Here is a 12,062-nt window from a genome sequence, read left to right as displayed (position 1 = left end):
CGCGCCTCCACGCGGGCACCACGTGTCTCTCTCCGGCCTGCCAGTGGACCATGTGGAGCAGCAAGATGGCGGCGCGGTGGAGGGGGAAAGACGGGGATTTAAATGCCGGCAACAGCCCCTTTCTGGCCAGCAGCACCCCACACGAGGTACTGGTTTACTCATTTTATCTGGGTGACATCAGAGTGGCTGCACGTGAGCGGGTTTCGCTGTTTGAATAATAGGTGTTTCACCGGTGCGCGAGGCCATATGCGCGCATAGCGACACGTGGCTTGTAGTACTACTGAGATAGTGACCAGGGAGTTGGCTCAGCTGGTCGATTAATCTGCTTTTTGACTCGTGTAGCGACGGAGACAGTTTAATGCCACGTTAGTTCATGTCATTACCGTATCAAACACGTTAACGACAGTTCACACCGGGGAGGATTGACGGGTGAAATCTGACAGGAACACCGGTTCATTTTCTCTGAAGTACATGATGTTCAGATAAGGCTGCACCCTCAGCACTCTCCTGCTCAATACACTGTACCCCGTACTTATTTTTTATTCAGCAATACTTTGCATTTACTTTGCTGTTTAAAGCTAAATTTAAAGTTGTGTCCATTTACTAACAGTGATACACTACTCTACTGTCACCTGAGAGCAGATAAATGCCTTGTTACAGTAGCACAGGCCCTGAGAGCTGCTGTTTCAACCTCCCATTCATACTTATGATGTGTCCTGCCTCTGGGGCCACTTGTCCCCTCAGTGTGCCTCCTACTTACTGGCACACCTCTGTCCTGATATGACTGTTAGAGTGAACCATTGCTCAGTGACATCATCCTTCTGCATGCATGAGTTATACCACCAGTATAGTTTCACACTACACTACTGACAGTATGTTCAGATATATCTCCAGCTGCTTTCAGTTTTGTAGAGCTGAAATGATCACTGATCAAGGAATTAAATAAAGGACACAAAATGTATCTGTAATCATTTCGTTGTTTAGGTCCCTTTTGAGCAAATATGCCTGAAAATCACAGGTTCCAGCTTTTTAAATGTCTCCAGTGATAGTTATGATCTGCATTTTTCAATTCAATTGAATTTCATTTTTATTTATAAAGCCCAATATCACAAATCACAATTTGCCTCAGAGGGCTTTACAGCATACGACATCCCTCTGTCCTTAGGACACTCACATAAGGAAAAACTCCCCCCAAAAAATCCTATAACAGGGATAAAAACGGTAGGAACCTCAGGAAGAGCAACTGAGGAGGGATCCCTCTTCCAGGACAGACAGATGTGCAATAGATGAGGCACAGAACAGATCAACATAATAAATGTACGGCATAAATTCTAGTAATAATATTATTATAATGATAATTACAGTAATTGTGGTACAATATGTTGTAAGTATATATTAACATATGTGATAATAATAATCATATATGTATAATAACAGTAGAAGTATGATTAATAATAACAGCAGCAGCAGGAGGCATCAGGCAGGACCATGGCAGCAGCACAACCACGACACACTATCCAGGCGTAAGCTGCGATATGAGTTAACCTGCGAGACAGTGTAACGTGAATACTCGAATAATCGATTAATCAAGAAAGTCGTCATTAGGGTTTAAAATTTTCACAGTACAACAACTGTCTTAGAAAGTATGTGTGCCATATATGGTCTCACAACATTACACAATTTTTGTCATTATCAGTTAAAATGGCCCTTAAAGGAATGAAAACAGATGGTCTCTTTTCGTCTGGGAAATACCAGAGGATCCACACTACAATATTATCACTATACATAAGTCACAAATCAATATTATTGCGATTTTAAATATGTTTAAATATGTTGCAATATTCTGAATGCTGCGATAAAATATATTGTGATTTATTACCTGTTTTTTTAACTGTAAATTATGTCCCCAAAGAAAAAAACATCTGTTTTATCTAATAAGATAAAGTTTTCAGTCTGTTCACCTCACTTTAAGCCATTTTTTGCAGCAGCAAGATGTATCTAGTGGACTGAAAAGGGAACTGATTATATTACGCAAGTAGGCTATCTAAAGTATAATTTGTATATAATAAAAAATTGATACCTGGCACTGTGTAATGATATGATATTGCCACACAAAAATATCTTGACACTATGCTGTATCAATTTTCTCCTGATCGCTTGTGTCTTTTGGGTTGAATAAACACTTTACTATAATCAGAAGTTGAGACCTTTTTTAAAATTGAAGGGAAAAAAAGGTGACATCCTCCATCTGGTTGCATTTTTTTCCCATAGAAAATACCATAGATAAGCAAATGTACACGGTATGATAACCATTAATTGTTATGTTATGGCATAGCGTGAAACCATTTTACCACTGCAGCCCTAGTCTTGAGTAGTCATTAGTTGCAGTGCAATAATTTAATCTTTTATTTGTTAAATGTAATTCTAATAACATCAAGATCTCGCCCTAAAAATTCATTTATTGAGCTCACTTCTTTAGAAACCTAAGTTAAACATGCGCTCTGCCTCCCTGTTTTTCCACTGCTGTGTTTGAAGCATTGTCAAAATTGGCAGCTCTTCCTGTTTATGCTGAGAAAGTTAATTTGGAGCTTATTGTGTCCTGTGCCTCAGCTTCTGGTCACACCCAGAGGAGGGAGCGTATTATTATAAAAATGGCCGGAGGTAGGAACAGACCAGACACACATGGGTGTGATATAATGTTTGTGTCTTTGTCTCTGCAGTTGGTCCTGAGTAGACGTGATGTAGACGGTGTGGAGATGGACGCACAGTCCTGCATGGATCACTCAATCCTGGCCATATTTGAAGACTCCGCTGTTGCGTCAGAGGTCAGATAAAGCACATCATCACAGAACACAGTATCATAGAAGTTTAAAAGAACAAGAATGACACTCTCAACATGTTGGTGGAAAATAAATTTGCTAATAAATGAATAAATCTCTCTTCAGGATAAGAGTGGAGCGGAGGAAGAGAGTGAGACGCTGCTGTCAGCCCTCACTGAGATGCTGGACAGTGTGGAGGATGATGATGATGTGACTCTGTCTCCCTTTGACACGCTGCCAGACACCAAGCTCCTCACCCACCCAGAGCGCAGGGACAACTCATTGGTGGGTGTTCACTCAGGAAAACATCCTAAAAATAATTTACTTGGAAACAATAATTTGGTCAAACTTCATTACCCCAGATCTAGACCATTACATATCAGTGGTTTTCCTGGTTACACAGTTGAAACTCATATAAACTATGAGCCCAACTCATCGGCCACCTCGTGATGATCACATGAATTTGCCTGATAGAAAGCTGCTTTATTTGGTCTCAGATCATAGCTTAGATAAAGAGGAGTGTCCTGTGGGATAAACAGAACTACACATGCATGAACACAATAGTCAAGTGTTCTGTAATCAGAATAAGAGCCCTATCAGAGTAAAGATGCCTCATGTAACCACCTCAATCAGAAGAAACCGCCCGATCCGGCCAGATCAGAAGGAATTTTGAATCAGATTAAGAGGGTGGTGTAGACTTCTGATAATCTGTTCAATAGGAACAGGTATAAAAACACTAAACCCGATAGTGTCTCTGTGGTTGGAGTAAATATAGTCTCTCTGTGCATGTTTGTCCCACATGGAGGTAACCTTAGCTGACGTAGCTGGTGCATGTGCTGCAACAGCTGTTTCTACAAGCCTCCCTCTGCTGATTTTGACAAATTCAGCAATACAAAACAATATATAGAGCTCTGCTAGAGATAGGTTTTTGAGGAGAGTGCTCTGACTAAAAATTATTAGATCTTGAAACAGTAGCCTTATATAACGTTGTTGCTACAGGCTAAAATACTGCTGGATATAACACATGTCTAATGTTACCAGTAGCAGCAGCCTGCTCAGGAGACGTTTGGGGAGCTTTGGTAAATTGTAGCATCTACTGATAGTCTGCATGTGAGATGTTTAGGGAACATCTGTAATTTGTAGCTGCAGAAAATTACCTGGGTTACACTTACCTTACTTAATACTAAATTTTATTAACAGGAGGAACCACTTAGTCTCTCTTTATACTTCATTATTAAATATATTGTTTTTCTCCATGAAAATGGGTGAGAAAATTCCTCTGTTATATTTCTGGCAGAGTAGACGCTTCTCAGTGAGCAAAACCACTTTTTTCCGTTTTTAAAAGTTATATTCTGATTAAATAATGCTGTGGGGCATGTATGCACACATCTTATTGGATCACATACACTGCCTGGCCAAAAAAAAAGTCGCCACCTGGATTTAACTAAGCAAATAGGTACGAGCCTCCTATTGGATAATTACTGCATGGGCGATTATCTTTCAGCTGGCAACAAGTTATTTAACCCCAACTGGTGCAATGAGTTGCTTCTCATTTCCTAAACAACCATGTCGAAAGACACATCCCGTGGTCATGGAAAAGATGTTAGTCTGTTTGAGAAGGGTCAAATCATTGGCATGCATCAAACAGAGAAAACATCTAAGGAGATTGCAGAAACTACTAAAATTGGGTTAAGAACTGTCCAACGCATTATTAAAAACTGGAAGGATAGTGGGGACCCATCGTCTTCGAGGAAGAAATGTGGCCGGAAAAAAATCCTCAATGATCGTGATCGGCGATCACTTAAACGTTTGGTGAAATCAAATCGAAGAAAAACAACAGTAGAACTCAGGGCTATGTTTAATAGTGAAAGTAAGAGCATTTCCACACACACAATGCGAAGGGAACTCAAGGGATTGGGACTGAACAGCTGTGTAGCCTTAAGAAAACCACTAATCAGTGAGGCTAACTGGAAAAAAAGGCTTCAATTTGCTAGGGAGCATAAAGATTGGACTCTGGAGCAATGGAAGAAGGTCATGTGGTCTGATGAGTCCAGATTTACCCTGTTCCAGAGTGATGGGCGCATCAGGGTAAGAAGAGAGGCAGATGAAGTGATGCACCCATTATGCCTAGTGCCTACTGTACAAGCCTGTGGGGGCAGTGTTATGATCTGGGGTTGCTGCAGTTGGTCAGGTCTAGGTTCAGCAACAGTATGTGCTCAAAGAATGAGGTCAGCTGACTACCTGAATATACTGAATGACCAGGTTATTCCATCAATGGATTTTTTCTTCCCTGATGGCACGGGCATATTCCAAGATGACAATGCCAGGATTCATCGGGCTCAAATTGTGAAAGACTGGTTCAGGGAGCATGAGACATCATTTTCACACATGGATTGGCCACCACAGAGTCCAGACCTTAACCCCATTGAGAATCTTTGGGATGTGCTGGAGAAGGCTTTGCGCAGCAGTCAGACTCTACCATCATCAATGCAAGATCTTGGTGAAAAATTAATGCAATACTGGATGGAAATAAATCTTGTGACATTGCAGAAGCTTATCGAAACAATGCCACAGCAAATGCGTGCCGTAATCAAAGCTAAAGGCGGTCCAACGAAATATTAGAGTGTATGACCTTTTTTTTTGGTGGTGACTTTTTTTTTGGCCAGGCAGTGTATTTAGTGTTTATGTAAACAGTTCATTTGAAATCTCCAATCAGAATGATGTTAATCAGGCTGAAGGACTATTGTCCATGTAACTGCACCTAGTGGCTTGTATAAGACATGTAATCTCCCATTATTGACCCTTTCTGCTGATAAGAGTCCCAACATCTAAATGTTTATTTTCTTTCTTTCTCTCTTCTCTTTAGGAACTAACTCTTGCTGACAGACTTAGACCAAGATCCAAACCACCAAATATAACAGTCACGATAAAGATTGATGGAGAAAAGAAAGATGAGAGCAATATGGAGAGAAACAGCCCACCACAGCTGTTCAAACAACAAAGTCAAACATTGTTTCACTCCAAAAACAAGAATGGAGAGGCCGAAGTCGAGGTCTTCAACTCGGCTTCTCTCGTCAACCTGGTGAAGCTCATGCACCCCTACTGCCTGAAGCTGCATGTGGAGGAGGAGGAGGAGGGCGATAAGCAAAGGAAGAATCACACAATATTCTCTCAGGAAGAGGTGTGGAAGTATGAGAGACCCAGTGAAGAGAGCGATGAGGAGATAAATGTCGTGTCTGATGATGAGGTAACTGTGAAAGACACAAAGGAGGAAGATGAAAAGAGAGATAATGACTACCTCTTAAAAAGCGTGCTGCTGAATGGAAGCTCATCCAGAACAGCACCATCCAAAGAGAAGAAAAGGGTGAGCTTTGGCCCCGTTCAAGTGGCTTCATTTGATGATTCAGCCGAGGAGGGATTGAACGAGAAAAATCTAACAAGTGGGCACGCAAGTGAAACTGTGTCGGATCCACTGAACAGCACAAAAACACTTGAACCCAGAACAACTTTCTCTGAAATGAACAGTGACAAGGCAGAGGTTCTGCCACTCAAAGGTCAGACGAAGGCCAAATCACTCAGCCTCCAGCAGTACAGGCAGCTGCGCCAAAAGAGGCGGCCCCTGGTGGAGAAACAGGGGAACTACACCACTAAGTGGCCCTCTGTTTCTGAGCCCCCGAAGGAGCTGACTCCCATCTTCTGTTTACAGGGACAAAGGCAAAACAGCTGTGGACCAAAGGCAGCACACCATTATCCAGATGGTGGAAGAAGTGGCGCTGATAAGCTCCATAGATTTCAGAGTCATGGTCACAGGACCCATCGCATCTCTTCTCCGCATAAACCTCACCCCTCAGAGGCCAAACCATCCACTAATCCACAGCGCAGTGCATTAAAGCGCCCAAGGACTGAATCTGAAATCATCTCACCTGCTCGTCTGCAGCTAGACATCACAGCTGATCCAAATATCACCGTGCCTGAAAGCAAAAAAAGTCCAGTAAAGAAGCCAGCGCTGCTCAGTAGTGATCCCCCAAATCCTGTCCTCCTCCCCCTGCCACTTAGACAAACAACATCACCGACCACAGAGCACTCCTCACCAGAGCCCATAGTGGAGTTTCCTAACAGAGACTCCAGCCCTGACAGCACCACACACTTTCCAGAAATCCAAAATGAATCCTCAGGCCATCAAAGACAAACCTCCTCCTCAGGGCCAAAGCCTGAGGCGCTGTTAGAAAACCAGGGCTTCACCACTCTGCTTCAGGACATTAAAAACAAGCTTACAGAGATAGCCTCAGGTGTCTCCCACAAATCTCCAGCACCGTGCACGACCACAACACAAATCGAATCCTCTTTGGAGTGCAAGGAAATACACCCCCAAAGATGCACCCCAACAAAAGAGGCCGAGCTGGAACCAAAGACTCCCATGTCCCCAGGTCCAGATACAGTGACAACAGATGACTCAGGTAAGCTGGTGAGTCAGGGCTGCCTGTGATTTTTGATAAATTGAGTTAAGAGAAATGAACTGCATCGCCTTAAGCTTCATATCTGTCTGTTTTTCTACTCCAGGAATTGAAGCACCTGATCTGACCAGCCTGCTGGAACAGTTCGAGGAAACACAAGGTGAGAAACAAGATTTCTTAGAACACTGTAATATGGAACACTGATGTGCGGTCTCCTGTAACCTCTTTTTTTATTCTTCCTCCTCCAGCTAAAGAGGAAAGGGTGTGTGAGAACGAGCCGGACCTACAAACAGAAGGACACATGGACAGAACTCAGACTATAGGAACACAAAGAGCCTCTGTGGAAACACTCGAACCTCTAAGCACTTCAGAATCACCTGGGAATCCAAAAACCGTCATGAATCTTCAAATGTCAGAGGGTGCAGACATCCCAGAGCCCTTTGGCACTGAAATCATCCTCAGCACTCAAAAAGATCTGCCAGCAAGACGTAAAAATCCTCCATCCAAGGCCATTCAGATAATTGACCCCCGTCCTTTACCGTCCAAGAAGACACACAGTCACCTGTCAGAACTCCCTGCTGCTCTCACCTCTCCTCACCTGTATTCAGCGGTGTCCTTAGATCACGATTATTGTGGCACCATAGACCGTTCACTATCAGGTGCCGCTCAACGAAGGGATGTTGCTAAAACCTCTGAACTGCAGGTGACTAACGATGACTCTGCAGCTGAATGCAAAAAACAGACCTCCACCTGTGAGGTTAGCACCACCATCAGGGCTGCTGATACCTCTGCAAAGTCTGCAGTGCAGCGTCTCTCAGAGCAACCATGCAGCATGTCCGCAGACAAAGTTCTGTCGCCCTCAGACAGTGCTGCCACAGAGCAAAACTGCAGTCGTGCAGCAGAAGAAAAGACAGCCCCGTGCACTCTCCCCACACCTCCACCCAGTCCTGCCAGAGGGAGGGAGAGGAGAAGGTATCGGAGAGGATCCCCTCGTTCTGACTCCAGCTCCAGCTCTTCTTCCTCGTCGTACTCATCGTCCTCCAGCTCTGCCTCTCCCTCTCCAAAAAGACGAAAGTAATCATCTTGTGTTATGTTCAGCTTCAGCCTTTATCTGTCCTCTTTGTGCATCGCAGCTAATTCTCAGTTTGTCCCTCTTGTAGACACCGCTACAGGCGTTCAGAGAGCAGCTCATGTTCATCGTCATCCCGCTCTCCATCCATTTCCCGCTCCCCACGTCGGCGCTACAGGTGGTCCTACACTCGATCGAGGTGTAGCAGGTCAAGATCCAGATCCTGGTCCCGGTCTAGGTCACCATCCAGATCCCGATCACCATCTCCGCGTGTTTACCGTAGCCAGTGGGGAGACGTTTACAGGTCAGTTAATGTTTGAGTTTTCCATGTAGACATTGAATTTAAGTGTCATTTTTCCATGCACATTTTTTATTAGTGTGATCTAAGTCTCTGTCTTTCTCTCATCCGAATGCTTCATCCTGACAGCGGCAGAGAGTCCAGGAAGCTCAGGAGAGAGCACGAGATCAGGATACAGAAGCTTAAAGCCATAGTGAGTAAAAGATGACTGATGTGTTTGTGGTATCTTTTTTTTTTTGGTTGGTTGAGTAATGAGTGGTGAGTAATTATAAAATCCTCTCATACAGGATGAGCGCAGGGTGGTGTACGTCGGCCGCATCCGCAAGTCTATGACACACAACGAACTGAGGGAGCGCTTCTCTCAGTTTGGAGAAGTGGAATGTGTGTCGCTTCACTTCAGAGACAGAGGGTGAGTGTGCACAATTAAAATGTATGCTTTTTATTATGTTTTTTTACTGTACACTGTTTTTGCACCATTAATGTGCATTCATCATTTTAAAACCCTGCACCTTTGGTTCCCATAGTGACCACTATGGCTTTGTCACGTTCTACAACATGGATGATGCTTTTGCAGCCATCGATAACGGGAGCAAACTACGGAAGCCTGACGAGCTGCCGTTTGACATCTGCTTTGGTGGAAGAAGACAGTTCTGTAACTCAGACTACGCTGACCTAGGTGAGACTCAAAACCAAAAACAAAGTCAAGTACAGCGCTGCAGTGACGGCAAACAATTTCCTTTGTTTAACTATGTATGTTGTAAAACTTAAGTTAGTCACTGTTGTTTTTGCAAGCTGCACCATAGAAACCACAATATAATATTCCTGGTAGAATTTGAATTAATTGATTCAGTCATTATCCTAATGTCCATCCAGATGTTACACAAATTTGAAACAGATTTCCAGAAAAGCACCAAAAGAAGATGTATTTTTGAATGTGGAAGTCATTGAACAAACTGAGCATATAAATGTCTTTCTCTCCCTCAGACGCAAACAGAGATGCAGAGCCGTCTCCTGCCAAGAGCAAGTTTGAGGACCTTGACTTTGATTCGCTGCTGAAACAGGCCCAGAGAGGATTAAAGAGGTAGCAGAGCTGTGTGGGAGGACAAGAGCACCAAGCTGGATGTGGCCAAGATGAAAAGAACATATTTTCATGAACCTCAGAGCGTTATGCTCCGACTTTATGTAGCAAACTTTTGTATGTTAGTAGTTTTTACATGTTTTGACTCTAATATGCATGCAGTTTCTGATGCGTACAGTTAATACGTACAGATATGTAGCACTGTTCAATTTAATAAGACGTTCAGTGGAAACCACTTGACAATGTTTGTTTCATTCCACAAAAATGATTTTGTATATTTGTATATAACAAAATAAAGGCACTTATTTGTGATTCCTAAAGAACTTATTTGGTTTATTTTGAATCCAAAGAACTATACATGTAACCCATACCAGTGAGCCAACACGCACAGTACCCTGTGGACTGCCACAGCACCAGGCAGTCTACAGCTCACCTGATATCTCTGGTCATTACTGACCCTGAATCCTGTCTCTCCTTTAACCTCTGTATCTTGCTGGTGTCCTTGTGTTTCAGTTTCTTATTCCTGTGGTTTTGCTGGCTTGCAATCTCAAAACATCCCTTCAATTTGTTCTGCAGGCCCCTCATCTTAACTTCAGTATCATACTCTTCTTAAAAATCTAAACTGTTTACACATAAGCTCAAAGTCTTTGTAGCTTGTTTTTATCCGCCGTCCTTAGATCCTCAGCAGCCTCTTTATCGTCCCTTGTGGAGTCAGCAGCGTCGTTAACACTCACATCAAGTGCGTTTGGAAGCTTGAAGACAGCTCCGTCACAAATCAAAGCAGTGACATCAAATGTGGATTGAACTTGGGTGTATCTAACGTCTAACGTTTTCTGCCGCAGATAACTTTGTTAGGTCATGCTTTAATTCCTCTGCTCCTTAAATAGACCTTTCTCATGGCAGACATCATAAATGATCGAACACGGGTGTAACCAGTTATATTAATTAAACATGTACTCTAATTAAGCTCCACTTCCAGACCCTTGTTAGGTCCCCACTGTCTCATTGTCATGGCTTTCTAGAGCCATCATTAATGATGCTATTATAGAGGAAGATTTCAGGGAGGACGCAGGGGACATGTCCACCTCAATATCTGCCCCCCACCCCCAATAAAAACATGAAAATAGTAGAGCACTTTCAACTTGACAAAACTACAACATAAATTGATGCAGAAAAGCCATAAAAGGTGCATAAAGATAAACCAGAATGAAGGAAATCGTGTGTTTGATGCTCAAACCCCCCATTTCATGTGTGTCTTTGCCAAACCTGCAGCGTTGTCGGCTGCACCTGTGCTTTTCCTGTAATGACATGTTAAAATGTCTTTACATCCACACCCAACCTCCCACATTCCCTGAGCTCAATTTACAAACATCATTACTTTTTTCAGTGTTGCTGAGTCATCATTGTGCTTACTCACTTTCTTGGCTCCATTTTCAGATGTACAAAGTATTTATCCACTGGGGCTTCTGACTGGGAGCCACTTGATCATGTTAGTATGATTTTAACAATAACAGTGACAACAGTGACCTTTGAGAGGTGAGAGGTTCAAGATAAGCCAATATGCTGCCTTACAATTAAGTACAGTGGTCGTTTAAGGTCCCCGTCCACTCAAAAATGTGTTTGGATTATTATTACTCACTCAGATGTTTGAGCTTCACTGTTCAGGATGATCTATGTGCAGAATTTTTTTAAACGTTTGTGACGTCTGCTGAAGGAGGAAAGTTTCTTTGTGCATACCTTTATTCTCAGTTAAAGACATGTATGTGCAAGCATGGTTTTGTGACTACACAACTAATTTAGTTTGGAGCTAATAATGGTCCAATATCCAAGTTTATACTTGAAGCTGCATACACACTAAGGATGGACCTTCCAGTTAAACAGGAGACACCTTGTATCTATTAGAAATGAACATTTGCCTGTCCATAGATTTTGGAAATATCCCATTGACGGAGAAGGAGTGCCGAGGAGCAGTTGTGAATTAAGATAATTCTTTATTTGTCCCAAAGCAGGGAAATTTTCAACATTACAGCAGCAGAGGGATAGTGCAAACACGGAGCATCAGTGCAAAAATATACAAAGCAAAATATAAGTATGTAATATTTTGTAATATTTTTCTTACCAGGCAATTCTCGTGGAAAAAACACACACACACACATATAAAAGATAATTCCATGCAGTATTTTATAAGCATGTCTATAAACACTTGGAGGGGATATTTAAGCTGATAATACACAGATTTCACATTCATTCATTTGGAAATGTTAGGCACCATTGCACTAGAAAATTTTGCATGGCACAGATTCAGTTCAGTTCAGATGTAATGCCATTAACAATGGTGCAGCCC

At 42.6% G+C, this 12,062-nt stretch overlaps 1 protein-coding gene across 1 annotated transcript; it reads left to right on the top strand.

The window, feature by feature from the left end:
- On the top strand, window positions 1-10,038 carry LOC117254807 (uncharacterized). The gene is made up of 11 exons (XM_033623220.2): window positions 1-146; window positions 2,721-2,825; window positions 2,946-3,104; window positions 5,686-7,276; window positions 7,380-7,433; window positions 7,522-8,347; window positions 8,434-8,646; window positions 8,770-8,833; window positions 8,928-9,049; window positions 9,165-9,316; window positions 9,625-10,038. Exons 1-11 carry the CDS (start codon window positions 51-53, stop codon window positions 9,723-9,725), a joined length of 3,483 nt encoding a protein of 1,160 aa, XP_033479111.2. The 5' UTR covers window positions 1-50; the 3' UTR covers window positions 9,726-10,038.
- Window positions 10,039-12,062: the final 2,024 nt, after the last annotated feature.

Source organism: Epinephelus lanceolatus, chromosome 3, assembly GCF_041903045.1.
Source record: "Epinephelus lanceolatus isolate andai-2023 chromosome 3, ASM4190304v1, whole genome shotgun sequence".
In the NCBI taxonomy this organism is placed as follows: domain Eukaryota; kingdom Metazoa; phylum Chordata; class Actinopteri; order Perciformes; family Serranidae; genus Epinephelus; species Epinephelus lanceolatus.
Note: the sequence above shows the minus strand (reverse complement) of the source record. Positions and strands in the feature narration are given on the sequence as shown.

Excerpts from the sequence above, each read along its gene's own strand:
- LOC117254807 (XM_033623220.2), top strand. The coding sequence starts at position 51 with ATGTGGAGCAGCAAGATGGCGGCGCGGTGGAGGGGGAAAGACGGGGAT. Across the intron at positions 147-2,720 it reads CCAGCAGCACCCCACACGAG|TTGGTCCTGAGTAGACGTGA; the intron begins GTACTGGTTTAC and ends TTGTCTCTGCAG. Across the intron at positions 8,647-8,769 it reads CAGTGGGGAGACGTTTACAG|CGGCAGAGAGTCCAGGAAGC; the intron begins GTCAGTTAATGT and ends TCATCCTGACAG.